This window comes from Marmota monax, unplaced genomic scaffold (genome assembly GCF_021218885.2).
Source record: "Marmota monax isolate L192 unplaced genomic scaffold, Marmota_monax_Labrador192_F-V1.1 WCK01_AAM20220418_F8-fsc00084, whole genome shotgun sequence".
In the NCBI taxonomy this organism is placed as follows: Eukaryota; Metazoa; Chordata; class Mammalia; order Rodentia; family Sciuridae; genus Marmota; species Marmota monax.
The window spans coordinates 5,099,323-5,122,560 of record NW_026694575.1 but is presented as its reverse complement, the minus strand read 5'-3'; the positions used below and the strand labels follow the sequence as shown (position 1 = coordinate 5,122,560).

The following is a 23,238-nucleotide window of genomic DNA, read 5'->3' as shown; positions in this document are numbered from 1 at the left end:
AAGGAAACAGATGAGAGGACATGAATGCAAACTGAACTTACAACAGAGAGTATCCGCCAAGTTGATGATTGGCTCTTTGAGAAGACACAATGTTAGTACACCCCTAAAAAGATGAGTCACAAAACATAGGGCACCAGTAACCACCACCAGGAGTGAAGAGGGATTGTAAACATGTTATAAATATCATATTATAAAAAAAGCTAGTTGAAAGGTTTAATGTTTAGATAAAATGAACAAATTGCTAGAAAACCATAATTTACTAAACAGGACATAAAGAAGTAGAACATCTGATAACTCAAATAAATCAAATACATATTTTTAAGCATTTTTGGCCCATATGGCATTGCTGATGAATTCTAGCAAACACTAAGGGGATAAATAAACACCAACTCTATACAAACTCTTCTAAAACATTGCACAGGGAAAAATCTTGCACCTTTTTGAGGCTAAGTTCTGTATAGAAATCGAACAAGGATATTATAAGAAAGGAAAATTATGGGCTAACATATTCCTTGAGAATAGATGCAAAAATCCTAAGGGACACGTTTCTGAACAGAACGCAGCAATATATAAGAATAACACTACATGATGCCCAAGCGGGACTTATTTTGTATGTGCAGGGCTGGCTTAATACTCCAAAATCTACTAATGAAATTCACTTTATTAATGGTTCACAGGAAGGTCTCCACAGATGCAGAAAAGGCATTTGACACGCCAATTCATTTGAGATAAATAAGAAAATCAGGCATAGAATGGAATGTTTCTAAAACATGTGTGTACTCTTTCTTCCATTCATCAGTAAGATAAAGCCAAACAAACAACAAACAAATACAGTAGAAGACTGGAAATGAAGTAAAACTTCTGTATTAACTGATGATACTTGTGGTCAGCCCAGGGGAAGGCTAGAGGGGGCTACTAGGAGGCCCTAGGGGGCTAGCAGCACTCTGTCCTCATCCAGGGGTGGTTGCCCAGACACATGCTTTGTGTTAAACCAAAAAAAAAAAAATTAAATTTTAAAAAGCACCAAAATAGTTTTATGTTTTGTGTGCAATTTTCTGTATATTTCACAACAAAAATTTCTAAGATTATATTGTAGATGTCTTTCCATGCCAATAAACACACTATCTAAAAGAATCTATTAAGTGAATTTAAGCCAGGTTTCCAGGTACAAGACCAATATACCAAAAAAAAAAAAAAAAAAAAAAAAATTCCATTGTGTTTATATTGAGAAACAGAGAAGTTTTAAGAAACAATGCTCTTGACAATAGAATCTTAAAACTTCAAACATCTAGAAATAAATACAATAAAATATGGGAAAGACTTCTATGCTAAAAATTACAAAACTTTGCTGAGATAAATTAAGTGGAGAGATAGGACATGTCATGGATAGGAAGACTCAACATTGTTAAGATATCAATTCTCTCCTAAATTAGCACACAGAATTAATGTACTTCTATTCCAATTTTTGATGTGTTCTTGAAGAACGTATGAAATGAACAACCTGATTTTAAATGTATATGGATATAAAAAGGTCTTAGAAGTACCAAGATAAACTTGAAGAGAAGCTACAATCTGGAGTACTCTTTTACTGATCTCAAGATCTATTTTCAAGCTGCGGTTTTAGCACAGTGTGCTATCAATACACATCTGGCAAACAGACCAATGGGTCGGAGCAAAGTCCAGAAGGAGACCATCATGTGTGTGGTCATTTTATACCAAAGGCAAGAGGAACGATTATTTCAAGAAGTCATGTTAGATTGATTGGAACTCTGTAATCTTCGTGTCAGTCAAAATGGATCTCACACATAAACATGTAAAATAGAATAATTCAACTTCAGAAAAAAAAAAAACAGAAAAATGCACTTCAGGATACTGGGGGTAGATTTCTTAAAGCTTATGGACACCAAAACACTATGCATTTAAAAAATGATAGCCTGAGCCTCATCAAAATCACAAACTTCTCTTCATCAAATACTTCCTGATTTCACTAAGTAAATAGACTCCCCACAGACTTACAGAAAGTGTGTGCAATCAATATATTTGACAAAGGACTCACATTTGGAATATATATAAATGCCTACAAATCAATGAAAAGACAATACATAAAAGATTTGAAGAAGTGTTTTACAAAAGGTTTACCTAATTAGCCAAAAAGCGTGTGAAGAGGGCCATTGCTCATGTAGGAAATGCAAGTTCAATTCAAAATGGGTTGCTGCTAAACAACCACCAGAAGCACTGACCTTAAAATGACCCTCAGTATGTGGGAGAATGAAAAGCAAGTCAGACTCTGGCTTAGCCACATTGCAAAGCTGTTTCTTACATCTGGTGAAGCTCAACACTCAGAACCCTGCATTTCCATTGTAGAGTATGTACCAAGGGGATCAAGTGTCATGTCCACAAGGGACATGAACAAGAACTTCATAGCAACTTTACCCACTGCATACAAAACCTGCAAGTCACCCCAAAGTCCAGCAACCGAGTGGATGAATCAATTGGCATCTTGCCTGTGTGCTGTATATTTATACACAGGATAACAGAAACAAGCCAAACCTCTAATATATGCAACGACCTAGATAAATCTCAAAGGCATTATGTTGAGCAAAAGAAGCCAGAAACATAATAGTACACACTGCATAATACTGTTTATATGAAGTTGAAGAACAGGCAAAACTAGCCTATGCTGGTAGAGGTTTGGCACAATGTACTGAAGCAAAATATCTTCATATGCTCTGATCAAGCAATTCCAAGCCTAGGGGTACACCCCACAGAAACTGTCAGAAGAGCATCATTTGTGACAGCCCCAAATTGGAATCAACCCAATTTTTCATCAGCAAATACATTTGTGGTGGTTCTACAAGCCATCTGTGTAGACCAGTACACAGCAAGGAAAATCAATAATAGATCTGCACCAAAATAAACTAATTCCACAAACATCACACTGACACAAAAGACAGTACCCTGAGATTCCATTTATATATGACAGAAATAATCTAAAGCAAACTATGGTGTTTAAGAACGAGGGCTCGGGCAGTAAAAACTATTTTTAAAAAGCAAGGAAATTATTCTTGTAAAGCAGGAAAGTGGTGGTCAGTCCTGGGAGGTCTGGAGGTGGCTACAGGGAGGTCTAGGAGGTCTTGGGGTGCAAACAGCATTCTGTCCTCACCTAGGGTGGTCACACAGGAGCATGCTTTTGTGTGAAATCAGTGATCTATATTTTTTATGTGTACTTTTCTGTATGTAATATTTCACAACAAAAAGTTTCGAAGAAAAAATACCATAGACAGCTTTCCATGCCAATAAAGTTTTACAAAGAAGAAACAGCTAAGAAACTGTCGATATCAAAATCTGTAAAACCTTGAACATAAAATGTACTTTGAAAACTTCAGCAGTTTTGGTTTGCCAGTAGTGGAAATACATCCCCTTTGAAATCTAAGGTTCTCACTTTTTGAAAACATCCAAAGTGTATCTAGCTTTGCAAAATCAATATGCACTTTAGAATTAGGCTCTAGTGGGATGGGAGCTGGCCCAATTTTATCCTTCACTGTATCCCTGTTGCTCAGCTTTTGCCTGGTACACATTAGGGGCTCAATGAATAGGGGCCCAGTAAGCACTCACTCGATATGTGCAATAATGGGAAAAGGCCACCTTCGCCAGGTTGCATCTTGAGCGCAGGTGCTCATAGCCAGGGTGGGACACAGACTGGGACAATTTGCTTTGGGGTTTAAGTGGCCTCCTATAACCTTGTGGCCTGTGCTACGTGGTGGTCACTGGGGGGCACTGTTTGAAGGTGCCTAGATACCAGCTCTAAGAAGAAGTAACATCTATTGAATGCCTTTAGCTCCCCTTTATTGATCCAGAGCCCCTCAAATCAGCTCCAAGACTTTGGTTGAATTTTCTTAGAAGGCACAGTCTTATGTCAGCTGTCTTATAAAGGCTAAGGTCCATCCTGTGAGTGCAGTGGACACAGCATGGAGAAGATGGACCAGAGAGAATACAGGCCCACTGGAGAAGCCTACGTTCTGCTGCAGACTCAACCACAAAGCCAACTTATGTGACTTGTCAGTCTTCTTGGGACATCTCAGAAATATCTGAGCAAGGCCACCCTTTACAGCTTGGTCTTTCCACTTCCCAAGTTGGAGGTGGTGGGGGAGAATATCATTATTTGATTATTAAAGGGTATAATGACCTCCAGAAGGATGGAGAGACCTGGGCTTCACAAGGTGGAGGGGGGCAGTAAAACAGGGAGAGAAAATCCCAGACACACAAATGCATTCGGGAAAAGTGCATCTGAGCAGTGTGTGGTGTTTCATTTGGAAAGCCTCACTTTGCATAAACTGGCAGAGGCAGAGAAGGATCTGAATTAAGAACCCTTATTTTAAGAGAAGAGGCTGCACCCTGTGCTTCTCTTTCCCTGATTTCCCTAGAGTAACAAAAGCTCTGCTTTTCTTTGCACTGTGACTGGCAAGAAGGGAGGGAGGAGGGCAGGCAGCTGCAGACTGCTGCTCTCTGCCCCTGGGCTCGCTGCTCCCCTCATCCCAGTCAAGTTCACCCCTGTGCACTGCAGTGGTGCATGGTCTGCAAAGAACCCAGACCTGACAGATGCCTAGGAGGCGGTGTTGCAGGCCTAGAGGGGGAGCCTGGGTCTCTTGAGAGCCCCTATGGGAAGGATCTATCAGACTGTGTCTTCTGCAAAGAGAGAGAGGGAATGAAAGGGGAAAGAGGAAGTTGAGAGGAGTAAGGTATAGGCGGGAGGGAGAGAGAGGGGTAGAAGCAAAGAGCTTCCAGCCAAGATGGAGAAGACAGAGACAGGTGCACAGAGAGACAAAGGAGAGGGATGTAAGGAGAGAAGGGACACCGCTGGACACAGTGGCCACTCTTGAGGCTTGGATCTGCAGGGCCGAGCTGCAGCTTGAGCAGGTGCAGAGCCTTTGACCAAGAACCAACCAAACAAAAGCCTCAATTATTTGCAAAGCCTGATATCCACCTGAGCATTATCTGCAACAAACTGGGTCAGCCTTAGAGGGCGAGCTGGGGGTAGGGATGAGAGCCCAAGTCTTCTACATCTGATAGGTACATGGTATGTGTATGTGTAAGGGTCTGGTTTTCATCTGAGTCCCACTGTGAAAAGCCACCTCTAGAATCCAGCATATAAGAAAGCAATCTGAGCAGCCTCCAACACCGCATTGCTGCCTGGCACCTGTGTGGCACCCAAGGGTGAGGTGCCCCAAATCTCTGTTCTGGGCTGAGCCTGCTCAAGTGTGATGTAGAATCAGAAGAGGGCCAAAGGCAAGGGGCAGGAGAACAGGTGAGATCAGCCATGCCCGCAGGAGGCTAGCTGAGCAAAGCAGTCCTGGGAAAGGACTGGACACCCCAGCCCAGCTCTACTCTACCTGCCATGCGATCAGGTCCTTGAGGCGGCTCAGCTTGTCCTGGTCCTCAGGGTGCTCTCTGGTGTATTCTTCAGTGAAGAAGGCCTGGGGAAGACAGACAGGGTGTGGACTTTCCTGTTCACTTGGCATGGACCCCAAGATGGATCTCTGGCCCTGGGAGGGGCTCAATTAGAGAGGTGCAGGCATGAATTCAGGGGAACGGGGTGCACTGTGGGGGCTTGTGCTGTTAGTGCTATCTTCTCTTCCTGTAGGTGCAGATCAGTGCCCCTGAGGGTGGGTGCAAACTCCCAGGGAGGTCGTTCTCAGAGTGTGGCTCCTGGGCCAACAGCAGCACCTGGGAACGTGTGAGGCACATACTCCAGCCACGACTCACAAGAGCCGAGTTAGAATCTCTGGGAGCGGGGACGGAAACTCCGGGATATGAAGCTCTGCGGGGTCCTCTGAGGCACCCAGCACATTGCTTTGAGGACAGAGAGCAGGAGGAACCTCAGCTGGTGTGTGTTCACGGCCTCGCTCATCACGTGACTCTGACACTGGCAGCTCCCTAGCTCTTCCTGGGGCGCAGGCACGCGCACACACACGCACAGGCACATCACTTTGTTCCTACCACTGAGATTGCATGGGGCATCTGAGGGTAGCTGAAAGAACTGGAACGCTGGGTTTTATTTCTTCCCACATGTGCCTGTTATTCCAGTCTTCTGCCTGGACCCACGAGGCCCTGATGAGCCCTGTGGCTCCTGCCCCAGCACAGGGAGTGGGAGCCAGGATGGGAAGGAGATGGAAGTTAGCAGACACAGGCCACAGAAATTCTGGGAGCCACATGAGGTCCAGCCATAACAAGTGTCCTTGGGAGAAGGTCAGCTTTTGTAGCCCTCCCGCCACTACCAGGCCAGGGCCTGGAAAATGGACGCCCTTACCTTCTCATACTTGGCAAAGCCGCCCATGACAGCGGGGTCTACGATGCCATTCAGGAGCATGGAGAGCGGGTTGATGGGGAGGCTCTCATCACCCTGGTATTGGTTGATCATCATCAGGATCTTCTCGTTGGCCGTGGACATGGTTTCGATGGCATTCTCCAGGGGGCTAATTGTGGTCTGTTGAAAACAAGGTCACCAAGAAGAGCCTGAGTGGATTGCATTAGAAAGAGATAATTACTGGTCTTGATTTCACTTGGGGTGTAAATTCAAATGATCCAAACTCCCCAAGGAACTACAGCAGGATCTGCTGTAATTAGTGGGCTGGGGGAGCTACCTGCCCTGGGGAGAAACAGGCTCCTTGGGGAGACAAAGGCAGGAAGTGCTGGGCACTTGACAGAGGCCCCAAAAGGGGTTTTCTACCTTTCTGGGTGAACCGTGATCCAACTCAACCCGCTCCTTGTTAGCTGAGCAGCAGCACAGGGGTCATTATCCAGAGAGACCCAGAGCTCCTGATATGAGCACCCAGCCTGGCGCAGCTGGTCCTGACACTGGGTGATGCAGGAGGGAGCTGCTCCTAGGTAGAGCCGGGCTAATTGGGAAGATAAAGAGAAACTTCTCCCCCGCCTCTCACAGAGCAGTATAAACAGTGCCATCAAATGATAACTGGCACCCAGTGCGGTTCTCAAGAGCTTGGGATCACAAACCGAAAACTAAACTTGAGGTCAGCAAACATTTTCTGTAAAAGAGCCAGATAGTAAATATTGTAGGATTTGCAAACCAGATGGTCTTTGTTGCAACTACTCCTCAGCTATTGTAGGAGGAAAGCGATTAAGAGGAATATGTAAATGAACGAGCAAAGCTGCTCCAATAAAGCTACTCACAAATAGGAGGGCAGGTGGAATTGGGCCCATGGGCCATAGTTTGCTGACCACTGAACTTCTTAAATTAAAAGTACAAATCTTGGCTTTGTGGCTTTCTAGCTGTGTGAACTTGGGCAAGTGTCCTCAACTTCTGAGCCTCAGTTGATTTGTTGGTAAAATGGGAACGAGCGAAGCTGTTGCAGAGTTCTTGGTAGCTATTGTGGTTAATGCTCGTAGGTGTTCAAAGCTGGGAGTCAAGGGGCCTGAGAAAACGTCACAGAGAAAGGGACTTGAAAATTGAGAGTGCTGCCTCAGTGGCTGTGTAGAGAAGGCTGAGGTCATGCAGTACTTGGCAGAGCAGAGCTCTGTGAAAACACCCTCAGCTGGTTCCTGTGCCCACTACATATGAGACGGGCAGATTGGCCTCTCTGGCCGTGTTCTTGGTCCTCTTTTAAACCACGGCCTTGTACCCCTGTGAATCACAACCATCTCACCCTCTTTCCCTGCAGCCATGGTTTTGAAGATGGGAGCTCCTGCAGTGAGAAGTCCCGGGGAGTACTGTCATCGTCACTCTCTGTCACACATGCATGCACACACCTACGGTGTCAGTCAGCTTCATGTTACTACAACAACATACCTGGGGCAAACAACTTACGAGGTTTATTTAGCTCACAGTTCTGGAGGTTCGAGTCTAGCAATGAGTAGTTCCACGGATGTGGGCCTCTGTAAAGGTGCCCATGACAATGATGGGAAGCCTGTGTCAGAGCAGGCCACTCACACCGTGGGCCAGGAAGCAGAGACTGAGAGACAGGGTCCCACAATCGCTTTTGATGGTGCAACCTAAGGACCTCCCACTAGGCCCCACCTCTTAAAGGTACACAGTGCCTTCCTGCCCACCACCTTTGGGCAAGGCTTTCATGCATGGACCTCTAGGGGAGAGTACCCACATTCAAACCATAGCCCCCCTCACATGAGCACACACACAGCGTCAGCCAGAGGGGAGTGCCACTCAGCCTGGCACTGCTGCAGTCCTCATACCATGAGTTGAACCCCACGGGTTAGTCATGCCACATGTGCAGACCAACCCTGCAGAGCTCCACAGGGCCAAGGTCTTGACTAAGTTCTAAAGAGAATCCAGGAGCATGATCGGACTAAGCCCAGCTCTGTACCTGGAGTTCACCAATATCCTGGCAGGCCTGAAAGATGCGGGCTTCTCGGCAAGTCATTAAAAATGGAAAGACCTGTAGACTGGCTTTCCTCTTTATTTTTGAAGCTATTTTTGGAGTCCCAAATCTGTCCTCATTATAGCCATTGGGAATGGAGAATGAGAATGAGAATAACTTTGGCTTCCCACCTAAGGGCATTTATGTAGACCGATTTTATAACTCCCAGAGAAGGGTGACGAGGTGTGTATTTGGTGAAAGGTATGGTTCCAGGAGCTTGTAACAGGCACACAAGTAATGACCATGGTGATAGGGATGGTTCTACTATCCACCACCTCCTCCAGCCAGCCCAAGTGCTCCCATTCACCCCCTCCAGCCACAGGGCTCATTGCTTGCTGGAAGGCAGGTGGTAGCAGGTGGAGCAAGAAGTCAGGTGCTCCTGATTCCCCATGTAGATCCCACGTTACCAAACCTGCCACCAACTGTGGCTGGGACTTTGTAAAGCCCTCTGCTTCCTCAGCTGAGCCTCAATTGTCTATGGACCGTGTAGGTACAATACCCCTTGTCTACTTGATGTGAAGCAAAAATGAGTGATTAAGGGAAAGTGCTTTGGGGAAAAAAATGTACAGGTGAAAGGGGAGGGGCTCAGACAGAAAGAGGAAGTGCTTACAATCCCTGGCTGTTGGGTGGCATTTCAAATTGTTTGAAGGCATCCCACCAGTACAGCCTTCATACGGCCATGTGGTGTGCTCATAACCACCTCTGATTCCGACACTGATGGCTTTGGCTGTTCAAGTCCCATCCTTGAGTCTCAGTCTCCTCAGAGGTGAAACAGTAGAGCTGGATGAGAATCAGGAAAGACACTGGCTAACAGCAGGCCAAACCCAGTCCATGGGGTCTGTCCTTCAGCAAGCACAGTGATTCTAATTTTTCCAGGTTAAATTGAGTTGGGGGAGGAGTTGCCATTGCAGTTGGCCATAGACTCCATTAACCCCTGTGGTCTTCATATGACTCGACTCGTTTATTTACTTTATCTTGCCGAACTCGGAAGACACTTGAATTTCCAGCTTTGGGACCTACTGACCCTGGCATCCCTTTCAGCTCTGAAATTCCATAGTTTTGCAATCCCTATTTCACAGATAATGCAAACTAAGAAGAAAAGAAATAGTGCTCAGCCAATCTGAGACATACAGCTCATTAATGACGGAGTGGGATTCGAGTGACCCCCAGACTTGGGCTCATTGTAAAGACTACATTTCTCAGGGCCAAGAATGAGTAAAAGCCCTCAATAAATACGCAGAACATACACAGCAAGGCCGTTGGAACTCATGTCTCTATACAAACCATACTGGGGTCATGGCAATTTATGAAAGAAAGAAAAGGAAACAAGATACAAGTTCATATAATGAAAAAATGGGCTGAGAAATGAATTCACTTAGCAAGCATTAAACTTCTAAGTCTGAGGCATTCTGAAGTCCTTAGTAACTCATTTTAGGCCACAAAAAATAAATTTGTTATAGTCAACTTTTGGGGTGTTTTTCCAACTCCTTCTACTAGAAGATATTGGGATAAAAAAATAAAGTTTTTACTATTTCTTCCCTAATTTCATAATGCTGAGATCACAAAGAAAGATGCAATTCAGATATGATGGGTGTCTGCATTTTATTAAACTAATTGATTTGCTTAAATATCCTTGAGCATCTATCATGGGCTTATGACTACTCTTGGCATTTGGAATATGGCAAAGAATAAAATAGGAAAAATCTCCATCTTCCTGGAATTGATATACTGATGGAACTTGTCTAACACATTATATTTAATATTCTATTAATGTTAAAAATCAACACATAGGAAAACTACTCAGTCCATCAGGAGGTGATACGGGCCAAGGAGTGAGGAGCACTGGAATGTGCTCCCTGTTTGCCTACAGAGTAGCAGGAGTCACGGAATAAGAGGCACCTTGCTGAGCCCTGCCAGAGCACAAGGCTCCGCTGGAGCTAAGGGACAGAGGCCACCAATCGGTGGAAAGTGTCTGTCTGCTTCCTCACCTTAAAAAAAAGGATTAATAATAATGTCCCTTGGCATCCCTGAGGGATGAGTTCAATGACCTTCCAAGGACACTGGAGTCCATGGAGGCCCCGGTCCCTTATACAAAAGTGCACAGTATTTGGTATGTGCCCATCCTTCCAGATGGTCTCTGGATGACTTATAATTCCTAATACAAAGCAAATGCTGTATAAATATTGTTACAGTGCACTGTTTAGGGAAAAATGACAAGAGAAAAGATTCTGTATGCATTCCATTCAGATATAATTTTTACCCCGAGTATTTTCCATTTGTGGTTGGTTGGGCCATGGCAGGAGCCTGGGCCTGCTGAGGGCTGACAGTAGGCATCTCACAGGGTATTTTGAGGATTACATGGATAAGGCCATTCAGCATGTGACACAGTGCCTGGGACACGTGCTAAAACTTATCCCAAACCAAGGGCATGCATACTTCTTTCCTTTCCAGGGCACTGTGTGCTGGGATAGGCTGGGGTCACTCTGGAGGAAAAGGAGAGAATGAGACCAGTCCAGGTGGCTCATACGGGATTCACCTTGTTTATTAACCTTGAACAACCCGGGATCTCACTCTGCAGCTCAGCCCCTCACCTGTACAATGGGGAGAACAACATCAGCCTCACAGGGTCACTGGGTTCAAGTCAGATGGTGCAAATGAGCAGCTGAGCACATGCTCAAAAGTTTTTGTTTCTGTATTCATTCTTATTCCTCTTTCTCGAGGTCTAGGCCATGCCTATAAAAAGGGTTGGAGGGCTACCAAGCTGCGGGCTCACTGGAAAGGAAGTGGGCATTGGGGCCAGACTAACAATCCAGTAGCTCAAAAACATCAGTCAGACCATGCCCTTTTGCCCATAACTTTTTCACGTACAGAAAAGATGAGGTCCTACTGATGGTCTAGAAGCAGAATACTGTTACTCACCCTTCACTTGTTCTGATCTGGATAAAAAATGTGCTCTGGCTCCAGAGCCACTTCCTAATCTCCTCCAGGTCTTTGCTCCAAACCTTTTGACAGGGAAGCTCATGCTATTTTAAATAGCCACCCTTCCTCCATCACTTTTCTGTTTTATTTTTCTCCATCTTGGTTATCACCAACCAACATAGTATGTATTATTTTGACTCTTTAGTCTGTCTTCCCCTTTAGAATGCAAGTTCCATTTCAGAATCTTCAGGTCTTAGAATGGCACTTGACAGATGCTGGGATTCATGAAATGGGTTTTGAATGATTTGATAAGTAAGACATCCTGAATGTGTCCCCATTTATAAGGTATCCTCACAGCCACAGTGGACCTTCCTCTGGAACAGCAAGATTCTTAGCTGCCAGAGGACATGGGGGAACCTAAGGCTTGTGGAGAAGTGAAGTATATGCCATCTGCATAAGAGAGTTCAAGCATTTGGATTCTGGCCAGAAATGTGGCTGTCTGTGTGTCTGCCATAATTTGAACCCAGACTCACCTGGGACATGTGAACCACCTCGAACCAGCGCAGGATGCCCGGCAGCTTGTAGGCAGTCACGAAGGAGGTCCTCTCAATCCACATCGACTGTTTGGGGAAGGGTACGAGGCAGAAAAGCAACACACTTATGACACCTGGGCATCAGAGTAGCTTGGCAGAGACCCAGCCAGCCCCAGGACCTCCCATCCACCCAAAAGCAGAGGAAATATTGCAAGATCCAGAAACACTCTCGCCCCACCCCAAAAACTTCTCAGCCAATTCTGAAGCTCTCTCTGGACTTAGGCCAAGTAAGTTCTAACTGGAGTTATTGGAATCTGAATTTTCAGGGAATATTGAACTTGTCCATGTGCATTTCTGTGGGGAGGGCCTATAATGTTCATTAAATTCTCAAAGGGACGGTGACTCCCAAAATATTAAGAATTACAGAGGCAAAGAGCAGAGAGAAACTCAAAGCACCTTCTAACTTCAGCCTCAGACCTGGGGATGGAAGACAGGTCCCAGCTGGAAACACACACACACACACACACACACACACACACACCAGGGACTAGCACACAGGGCATAGGGGTGACCACAACATTGTGGCTTCTTATTGGTGTGAACTGGAAGGTTTGACCTCTGCTTAATCTGGGCTTTACCTCCTGAAGTGCCTGAATGTCCTGTGACTGATAAGGTCACTTGACAGGCACTCAGGGGACATGTGGGATGGGGAAAGAGATGAGGCTATGGAATGGGTGCCATCAAACCTTTGGGCATTTGTTTCCTTTTCTATAATTTTGGGTCAAGTTCTCCCATTCTGGGCTGGTGGATCCACACCCTGGTTGCGTAGGGCTGGGGAAATACTCACAGCAAACTCATTCTCAGGGTCTACCGTCCCCTTGCGCACAGGCCGGGAGTAGTGGAACCTTTGCACGTAGTTGGATTTGTAAAAGCTGAAAGACAGAAAGAAGGTAAGTCTCCTGGTGGCCATGCCCAGTGGCTAACTTCCCGTCTGCCCCTGCACCTGAAATCCATTACAGTAACTTCAGGTCTGGCAGAGTCCTTGTGACAGCATTTACATTTAGGGTCTATGTTCTGGGCTCCATAACAGTGACCCTTGCACAGGCTTTCCTGGCGGGGAGACTGAGAGGGCAGAATCGTCTTAAGCCCATATAAGAACCTGGCACCCCAAGAGTAATGGCCATGGAGTTGGAATTCTGGCATTAATGCAGATGGGGCAGGCTGGTCATTTCCTGTGGCCCCAGTGAAGGATCTAGAGACATGGAGGGATGTGCCCAGTGTCCCAGGAGTAGCCTCCAAGGATTTCTTCAAGAGTTACAGTCATCCCCCAAATCATTTTTGACTCTCTAGCAAGGTTCTAACATCATTTCCAGCAGGGCATGGTCTGCTAGCTGTGAGCTGTTGTCTCCTGTCCATGGGAGCCTGACTAAGAGGGTGAGGGAGGCTCCAATCCTCTTGGCCACCCCTGCTCTACTGTGGCACGAGTGTGAGGCTGCGCCAGAGCCTGCATCCCCCTGCAGAGGAGGCCCTTCCCCTCCCAAAGGAGCCCTTGCTGTTGATGGCTCCACCCAGAGGGGAAGTCTTACTCTAAGACACGCAGATGCTCTTGGGTACCTGGGCCTGGGGCACAGGTGGGGGATGGTCTGGGCAGCTGTGGGGGTACAGCTTAGTGCCGCACAGACTGTCTCCCTTGGCCTCATCGGTGACCTTGCAATCTAGTGTGGGATGGATTGACACCTGCCTCCATGCCGGTTCCTCTATCATAGTCTGAGCACGCCCACTGTCAACGGCCAAACTCACCCAATGCTAAAAGAGGTCCCTTTGGGAGAATGTGCTCAGTATGTCCAAGCTGCCTGACCATGTCCCCCAATCCCCAACCCTCCTGTCACCTGCGCAGCCAACATTCTGGCTGCAGGTTCCTTGGGGCCACTCAGGGATCAGCCTGAGAAATAACTCTCTATGTCCAATTCAATGATTTCAACAATGCCACTGAGGATTTGCTATGCTGCAGAGTTAGCCACAACCCTGTCCCTCCCATCCACTCCAGTCTCATCCCTGTTAATTGGGCTTCTCCCAAGAGGAAAGGGGGGAACAGATTGGCCAGGTGGAGAAGGGCACTGGGGCTGCCCTGCTACAACCTCAGCAGGACACCCTTTTTGAGTTCCCGCCCCTGTTCCTCTTCCCAGTGGGCTCTGGGTCTTACTTTATGATCTGGTCAGGCACTGGCTTGTTCTTGAACCGTGGATGCTCATCCAGGACAGGCTGAACAGTGAAACACTGGATATCTGGAATCCCTGAAGTTAAGTACTTTAAACAGGTCTGCTGACCAGAGGGACAGTCCTCAATTCACCAGTTTCAGCTGAGAGCTTGCAGGCCATTCCTTCTGGGAGCCCTCATTTTTCAAGGATCAACTGCATGTTGCTGGCCTCTAACAAGGTGCTGGTGACCAGTTAGCAGTCGCCGTGGTCCTTAGCAGGGCTGCCTATCACCTGGCAACCCTATCTTAGGGCTCTGCTCTTGACAACAGAGTTGGTTAGTGGTGGGTATCATAATTATTATTGTTATATTATCATTAACAATAACACCATCTAATGGATTTATAGCTCCCCATCAATTGCAGAGTACCTCTCCTCATGGTCTTATTTAATCTCCAATTCCACTGATGGCATTTAACCTAAATCATCCCTGTTGAGGTCACAGAAGTCTGGCAACTTGTTGAAGGTCACACAACTTGTAAGAACAGAATGTGGGTTTGCACTTGGGTCTTTTAACCCTATGCTCAGAATTCTTTAGACCTGTCACTCAAAGGTGGCCCTTCAGCTAGCCCCATAGCATCATCAGAGCTTGTTAGAAAGAGCAGATCTCAGACCCTACCTCAGACATTGAGTCAGAATCTGATTTAAACGATCCTTGGGTGATTCATATGCACCATTAAAGCTGAGAAGTATTGCATTAGAACATGCAAACGTGCACTCCAACATCCTGCGCCAGGATTGTAAAGAGTCTTGTTCAGCGTTAGTGGGAATGAGTTCCAAGCTCGATTAGTGATGCCTGCCATGGGCACAGATCTGGAGAGGCACTCTGTGGACCAGGTCATGGTCACGACTATTCTGGATCTGTATTCATTCATTTGAAGTTGGTAATGCGGCAAATGAAATGAACAAAATCAGTGGTTCACTGGTCCGATCCCAACCTTACTTTCCATTTTTTTCTTTATTCATCTCTTCTTTTAGATATTCAAGCGCTTTCCTCCCTCTTTTCTACCCAAAGAGAACCATAACTTTAAATATATCTCCGGGTCTGATATGTCTGCCAACTAAGGGATCAGGAGCTCTTGCTAGCTCTCAGAGTTACATCAGTGTGGGTATAACCCAGGTTTCCACCATTATCTCTAGATATTCAACAGAGTCTACTATTCCCTGTGCTTGGAATATTTTGCTCTACTACTGTGCCTCCCCTGTGAACCTTTCAGGGAGATGTAAAATGCCAAAGTCCACGAAAACTAACTTCACCCTAGTTGGAAGCTGTTTTCCTTCCTTGGATGTCCAGGCACTGGTCAATATTTTCTGTAGGATCAGCTCTCAGCTACTGTCTTCCTCCCTCTCCTGCCACCCCATCTCCCAGAGAGGGAAAGCTTTCTGATGGAAGAGGCTCTGACTTTTTGACCCACAAGAAATGGCTAAAACCAAATTCCAAGTTCGATTCAATTGCCTCTCATTGATAAATTTACTCTAGGCTACTTTATTGGGGATTTACTAGTTTTTACCTCTAGAGAGTATTTCCACATTGAAGGAAAGAGGGCAACGTTGAACCTAAATGGATCACTCTTGATGGAAGCATTTCTCAGGAAAACCATTTTTTTTTTCTTAAGCCCTGTGGCCACCAGCCTACCCTGGGAGGGAGTCACTCTGGATCAGCCTAGAACAGAAACTAGCCAACTATGGTGATTCAGATTTAGCTTATCTCCTGTTTCTATATGGTCCACAAGCTAAGCATGGATTTTTTATTTTAAAAGCACTAATGGAAAAAGAGTATTTTGTGACATGATAATAAAGTGTGAAAAGCAGAGCAAGTGCAAAATTTCAGTGCCCATAGAGAAGGTGTAATTGGAGCACAGCCACGCTCAGCTACCTGTGCGTCAGCAGTGGCTGCTCTCCAGCCAGACAGCAGGGTACAGGGCTTATGACACAGAAGGCATGGCCCTTGAAGATTAAAACATGCCCCATGTGGCCCTCTACAGCAAGCTTGCCCACCCTTCTTTTAGAGAAGGTTCTAGGCCATGTCTAATGAACTTGGCCACTGGCCTTGATCCAACAGGAGGATCCAGGCTCATCCTAAGGAAGCCTCTGACATCAGCATCTTAGGTATGCCAGAGGAATGTGGGTGGAGCTGGCCCGTCATTCCTGCCACTTGGGATCCATGCGTGGAATTGTGGCAACCTTAGACCTACAGAGACCTTTGCTTTCAAACATCTTCTGCCACCTGGGTGTCAATATGAGCCAACTATGAGACCCGTAAATTGCTTGGCCACTTTTTAATAAGTGAGGGCAAGAGAGCTAAGAGTTCAAGATTCTGGTGGAAAGCAGGCCTGGACTCGATCCCTAGCTCTGCTGCTTCCTCGCCGTGACCTTGTGCTGCTAAAGATCCCGGAGCCCTGACTTTCTTAGTCACTAAATGCAGAGAGCACTGCTGACCACTCACAGGATGGTCATGAGGAAAGGTGAAGGCGGGTGTATCAAGGGGCTGGGGCGCAGTAGAGGTCAGCACACTCTATTCATCAGCTTTTCGAAAACTGATGGTGTGACAGAACACGGTTTTAGAGACATACAGATCTCAGGATTCAAATGCCAACTCCATCTCTAACCAGCTTTATAACCATGGGCAAATTACTTTCTCTCTCTGCCTCACATATTCCTTCTTTGTGAAACAGGGAAAATTAACACCCATCATACAGCATTTTATGGGGTTTAAAGAAATAATGGTTATAAAGCATTCTGTCTCACCAAGAGGACAGTTAGCAAATGTCAGCCCTCTCCCTTTGCCTTTCTACCTGGCTCCTGGCACTGACTCAGGCCTCAGAGTCCCAACTATGATGACCTGGCCCAGGAACACCTGCCCCTCCCCTGCCCTGGTTAAATGAGCATGCGCAGTTCCACACCAGCATGTCCACCTCGCAGGCCGTGGTGTAATCCCTGTCTCGCCGGCAGCCACGCCCTCTCCTGCAACCAGCGGGCGCCACCACCAGTTGCATCTCTTCCTGCAAATGCCCGTGGCAGGGCAGCCATGAAGGGCAGGCAAGCATACTAAAAAGGTCACAGATGAATATTTATCACCCCAGGGAAAAATATTTGGATTAAGGTTTGGCAGACTGAAGGGCCCAGCCACGCAACCTGTCAACCCGTTTTAAAGGCTGTAACTTAATCTGTGCTAAAGGGCGCAATGCCGGGGAGCCAGGCTGGGTCAAGGTGCTCCCGGCTCAGCAGCCAGCCCTGAACCCTGCCTCCTGCCCGGAGTCAGTGTGGCTCCTGGCCCTGGGAACACTGGGTCTGCATCCTGCTCACGCACTGTCACCTCTGCCCTGCTCTGTGCTCGGCAGCCAGTGGTTCTGCCCTGCTCCCTCCTTCCTTCTCCCTCTCTCTCTTTCTGCTTTCTCTCATTTTCTCTTTCTTTCTATTAATCAACAAACCTCTCCTGGCAGTGGGCTGGGTGCCAGGGCTCGTGGGCGAGGGCCACAGTGCAGGAAGGGGGCACAACAAACGTCATTCTCTTGGTGCCAACTTCTACCCTCATCTCATGTGCCTTCAAGAAGCACGTGACCAACACAGATCAAGGTCGATTCTCCAGAGAAACAAACACAGTGTGAGAAAACATGGTCCTGGGGAGTCCAGAGAAGGCCACTTTAGAAAAGGTGACCAAGGAAAGCCTCTTCCAGGAGGGAAGCCAAGTTCAGATCTGACAGGTGAGCAGGAGCCAGCTGCCTAAGGAATAGGGGAAGGGCAATTTATGCAAAGGGACCAGAGAAGGCCTAGAGGTGGGGACAATTGGGCATGTTTAAGGAACAGAAAGGAGCTGGTATGGCCAGAGGGAAAAGCAGGGGTCAGAGAGTGGACAGACTTCCAGCCCTGCTTAGGAGTTTGGTTTTATTGTAACAGCAATTTGGGGTCCTTTCAGTCCTTGAAACCAGCTGTGCTCCTTCCCACAGTGTCCTGCAAGGATCATATTGTCATAAATAAATATTTAATCCTGCATTTTGTTGCTCAGTGTTTATTTTACTTGCTATCTTCTAAGCTCCCTGAAGACAGGACCCCTTAGTAAGTTTAGCGTTGTCTGATGCTTGGCAGAATCTGGACTTCAGAGTATTCATGAGAGCGAACAGTTGAGGAGAGACTGCATGGGTCATTGGGTGCTGCATTCAGAGTGCACAGTCATCCTCCCTACACCCGAGGATTGGTTCCAGCAGATACTAAAATCTCAGGATGTTCAAATCTCTTACATAAAATGGCTTAGTAGTCTCACATCCTCCTGTACATGTTAAAGGCCTTACTAAATGACTTCTAATACTTTTAAGTCATTATAGTACCTAATACACTGAAAATCCTAGGTGAAGAGCTGTTATATAAGGGAATAATGACAAGAAAAAAATCGGTTCACATTTGGCACAGACTGTGCTTTTTCCCCTCAAATATTTTTGGTCTGTGGTTGGCTGAATCCAGGGGTGTAGCACCCTTGGACACAGAGGGCTGGCTGTACTGAGACGGGCTCTTTGGATCCCATGCTGGACACTGAAACTGGCACACCAGGGTGGGCAGCAGCTCTGAGCTCTACGGGCTGAGGTGCCCACAGTGCTGCTCATGCCCAGCCCCGTGGCTGGAATGTCCAAGGATACACTGGCCTGGGGCGTTCTTCACGTCGTCTCCGGGGGCAGAAGTTGTGTTCATCTTCTCCGCGTTGGGGAACTGGCTCATCAGCTGCAGCTGGAAGTCTTCTCTTCGCTCATACTCCTTCCCTCGGTAGATGAACACTTTGTTCTGCAAGGAAGTGACACCCATCAGAGACCCCAGAGCCTCCTGATGTGGAGGATGTGGCCCAATCACGGCTGGAAGGCTTATGAAATGAGCATGGGGCTGTGGGGCCTCCGATGGCTCCCTGTCCCCTCAGTTTCCCACCAGAGGAGGGAGGAGCTCAACTCCCGCCCTATCAGGGTGTGCCAATTCTTTAAAGAGCTCCTTCCAGGAAGGAAGAGTGTGCACACAGAGAATCTTCTGCAGACCATCCCATGTGAAGCTTCCAGAATACTTTTTTTCCTCATATTGCACCCCATCATACCCACTGTCCTGTTTATGTGGCCACAACGTTTCCCTCCTGGCCTTTAATGTGACGTGGGCTGGGCCTGGGGGGACAAAATGTTCAAGACCTCTTCTCCTGGCTTTGACCCTGAGCTCCCCAAAACATTCTCTTTACCCTTCCTCAGCCATGTCAGCCACTTCTAGACCTGCAGTCCTCAACCGGTGTCTGTCCCCAAGGGACACTGCAGTGTCTGGAAACATTTGTTGGTTGTCATGCTGAGGGTGAGGAGTGCGACTGGGAGCTGGGGCAGAGGCCAGAGATGCCATTAAACATCCTGCAACACACAGGACAGTCCCCACGACTGAGCAGGATGGGCCCAAGATGTCAACAGTGCCAAGGCTGAGAAGCCTTGTTCTAGAAAGCATCTATGCCAGCTGTACTGCATCTAATGGTCCCTGAGTCCTTCTGTCCAAGCCCAAGTCTCTCTGGCCTCTGTACACCAGACCTCCAACCCTGGCACCATCAGAAGAGCCCAGGAGGCCTTTACACGTTCAGATTCTGGGGCTGGGGCTGAGGCTCAGTGGTAGAGCGCTTGCCTAGCATGTGTGAAGAACTGAATTCGATTCTCAGCACTATATATAAGTAAATGCATAAAATAAAGGTCCATACATCTAAAAAAATATTTTTTAAAAAGTTCAGATTCCCTACAAATAACAATAATTGCTGGCGAGGATGTGGGGAAAAGGTCCACTTGTCCATTGTTGGTGGGATTGCAAATTAGAACAACCACTTGGGAAAGCAGTATGGAGATTCCTCAAAAGACTAAGAATGGGACCACTATGTGACCCAGCTATCCTACTTCTTGGTATTTATCCAAAAGAACTAAAATCAATATACTCTAGTGATGCACACATGCCAGCAGCACAATCCACAGTAGCTAAGTTATGGAACCAGCCCAGGAGCCCGTCAATAGAGAGTGGATAAAGAAGATGTGGTATATATACACAATGGAGTTCTACTCAGCCATGAAGAAGAATGAAATTGTGCCATTTGCTGGTAAATGGATGGAACTGGAGAACATTATGTTAAGTGAAATAAGCCAGACTCAGAAAGCCAAGGGTCGAATGTTTTCACTTTTGTGTGTGGAAATTAGAGGGGAAAAAAGGAATTTTAAAAAGGGGGATCTTGCCAAAACAGAAGGGAAAGCAGTAGAATAGAAACAGGGGACCAAGATTGAGGAAGGGGGGGAGAAAGGGGAAGGACTGGGGAATGAAGTTGACCAAATTATATTGGGTGCATGGACTAGAGTGCATTCTGATTTTATGTATAATGATAAGGTATCAATTAAAAAATAAACAGATTTTTTAAGAGCAATAGAGTAAAGGAAGGGGACCTAGGGAGGAAGGAGGGCAGGGAGAGAGGAAATAAAACAAAGTCCAGATTCCCAGGCCTCACCCCAGTCCCCTGAGATGGAGCCTACAGGACCTGGGCCCAGGAACACATGTTCTGAACAGGTTGCCCAGGGACCCTGAGGTGACTGACATCAGTTTGGGAAGCCACCTCCACTCCACCCAGGAGAGCCTCCCTGGCTACGCCATCTGGTGCTCATGACGTCACTCCCGTGGCTCTGCCATGGTAATCATACTCCCTTGGTAACCATGGTGACTTAGCTCCTTGACTGTGCTGTAGGCCGAGTGAGGTCAGGGGTCAGGTCTGCTCTTTCCTTTGGCTCTCCCTGTGCCCAGAATAGAACCATAAACTCAGGGACTGGAAGGAAGTTGACAGGTGACCTCATCCCTCCACATCGTGGATGAATAGGCCTCTCACACAGTGATTCAGAAACAATGCTCCAGGGACCCTGAGGGTCCCCAGGACCTTTCCAGAGGCTCACAAAATCAGAACCGTTTCACGATAGTTTAGAAGCTGTCTTCGCCTTTCCCACCCTTGCTCTCTCGCGGGAGAAGGTGGAGGTCTTCAGAGGCTCTGTGATGTGTGACCATAACAGATGAGGACCTAGCTCTTTCCTGAAGCCAGACATCAAGGAGATTTGCAGAATTGTAAAGCAATCTTGCTATTTTCCCTTATTTTTTAAAATTGGAAGATACAGCTATTTTTCCTTAAAAAAATTTACAATTTATGTTAACAGGTAGTGGGTTTACTATTGTTATTTTAAAATAAATTACTAATTATTTTAATCTTTTTCTTAGTTTTCATATGGTACATGTACATAAAACACAGAGGTTCTTTGGGATTCTCAGTACTTTTAAGAGCAACAAGACCCTATGACTGAAACTCCTGAGAACTGCTGTGTACGGACCCCCGGGCAGCTCTCATCCTCCAGTCTCTTTGAATTCTTCTTTCCAATAACAGAGGGAGCTCACAACCTCTCCAGGAAGCCCTTGTTGCTGTAGAGACACACCGCAGGTGACTGATGCTGGTGGCTCTGACAGGAAGAGTGGCTGAGGACTCCTGGGGGTGGTGGCAGCACTCGGGGCAGAGGAAAGCTTGGCTTCTGAGCTGTGAGCTTCTATCCGAGCAGGAGCAGATCGTCAAAGGACAAAGAGACACCTGAAATGCCACCATCCTGCTTCCCTAGCCAGAGCTTCCTGCAAACTCACCCGCAGAAAGGAGGGGAATCCCTGGCCGTAGTAGCCGACAGCAAAGTAGTCTGGCTTGGGCCTGAGGATTTTCATGATGTTTTCATAAAACTTTGCCTGCTGGATCTGGAAGAAGAAAACACAGGCTATGACATCACAGATGTGCATCCAAGGTACCTTCCACCCAAAGAGGCCACAGTCAAGACCGACATGCCAGGTGCACAGAATGGCGCACCTGCGGCTGTGTCTGTAATCTAATAGGACAGCTCTGTGCACGGCAAGCCAGGTCCTGTGCTCCACCTCGCTCATTTATTTACCTGCATCTCCTCATAACCATCCCACAAGTCCCTCCAGTTTGCAGCTAAACCAACGGCACCTCAATTTAACCAGGAAGTATGGAACTGTGTCCAGGCAGCTACTTCCCGGGGCCCCACCATGGTGACCGTGCTCACACTCTGCCCACACTTGGTGTATGCTTGTGAGGGTACACAAATGGATGAGTGTCTCTAGATGCAGATGTCTTCCTGTGTATGCGCACTTGACGTATTTCATTAACCCCAAGAGGTGTGTATTTCTTATATATTGACATCTCCAAAACCATCTTACCTTACACTTCATGGCATCTTACAATGGCTGTTGGCCCTATAGAAACCCTGATGTGGCCTGCATGCCCACAGGTGCACACGCGGACGCGTGCTCACACACACACACACACACACGCACGCACGCCTCATAATCACTGGTAATTTCAACTTGACATGTGGATCTAGACAGGAGCCTGGGGGCCCAGGGCTCTGTGTAGGGGTGTGTATCAGAGGTGTGTGTGTGTGTGTGTATGTGTGTGTGTGTGTTTGTGCATGAAGGCACATGTCTGGAAGTCATGTGTGCTATCATGTCCACAATCACCTATGCAGATATGCCCTTGGGGCAGGTATTAAGGGTCTCCCAGTGCAAGCACCTGTGTGTATTTGCAACATATCTTATGTGTCTTAAAGCAGCTAACAGCTTAGTTGTTTTTAACCAGCTCATCATACCTGCACCCTCCCATCAAAAAAAGCTATCATTTCTCTCTTGATATTCAGACTCTCATTTTATCGTTTTCTGGAAACACTTAGACTGGCTTGTCTCAGTGGACTGGAAGAGGCCCTGAGGTCCTGACACTCGGGCATCCAGGAAATTTGTGGGGTGTGGACAGGACAGGGAGCAGCTGAGCGCTCTGCCTTTTCCCTGCAGAGGCCAACTCCCCGCCACGTCCTGGCTTCTGCGGCACAGGCAGGACAGTCTGTCTCCTCCATTTTCTACTCCCCACCAAGTCCTGGGCCTTGACATGCTTCTGGGAAAAGCCAGTTGGGGAGCATTTTAATGTGATTTATCTGCTCATCAAAAAGCACAAATAAGTGTTTTTATTTAATTGGTTTTAGTGATTTGTGGGAGTGTTTTTTTTGCAAATGTAGCTGTGTTGAACAGGTTCGCAACAGCAACAGATGCCCCAGTGCTACACAGGTACTTAAC

At 47.0% G+C, this 23,238-nt stretch overlaps 1 protein-coding gene across 1 annotated transcript in view; it reads right to left on the bottom strand.

The window, feature by feature from the left end:
* The window catches only part of Dock2 (dedicator of cytokinesis 2), a 409,837-nt gene that overhangs the window by 24,780 nt on the left and 361,819 nt on the right, over positions 1-23,238 (bottom strand). Inside the window, exons 40-46 of the mRNA XM_046421400.2 lie at positions 21,748-21,852; positions 18,729-18,870; positions 14,046-14,127; positions 12,690-12,774; positions 11,843-11,929; positions 6,308-6,484; positions 5,391-5,474 (exon numbers count right to left, since the gene is read on the bottom strand). Of these exons, the coding sequence (XP_046277356.1) occupies positions 5,391-5,474; positions 6,308-6,484; positions 11,843-11,929; positions 12,690-12,774; positions 14,046-14,127; positions 18,729-18,870; positions 21,748-21,852 (762 nt within the window). The remainder of the gene's footprint in view (positions 1-5,390; positions 5,475-6,307; positions 6,485-11,842; positions 11,930-12,689; positions 12,775-14,045; positions 14,128-18,728; positions 18,871-21,747; positions 21,853-23,238) is intronic.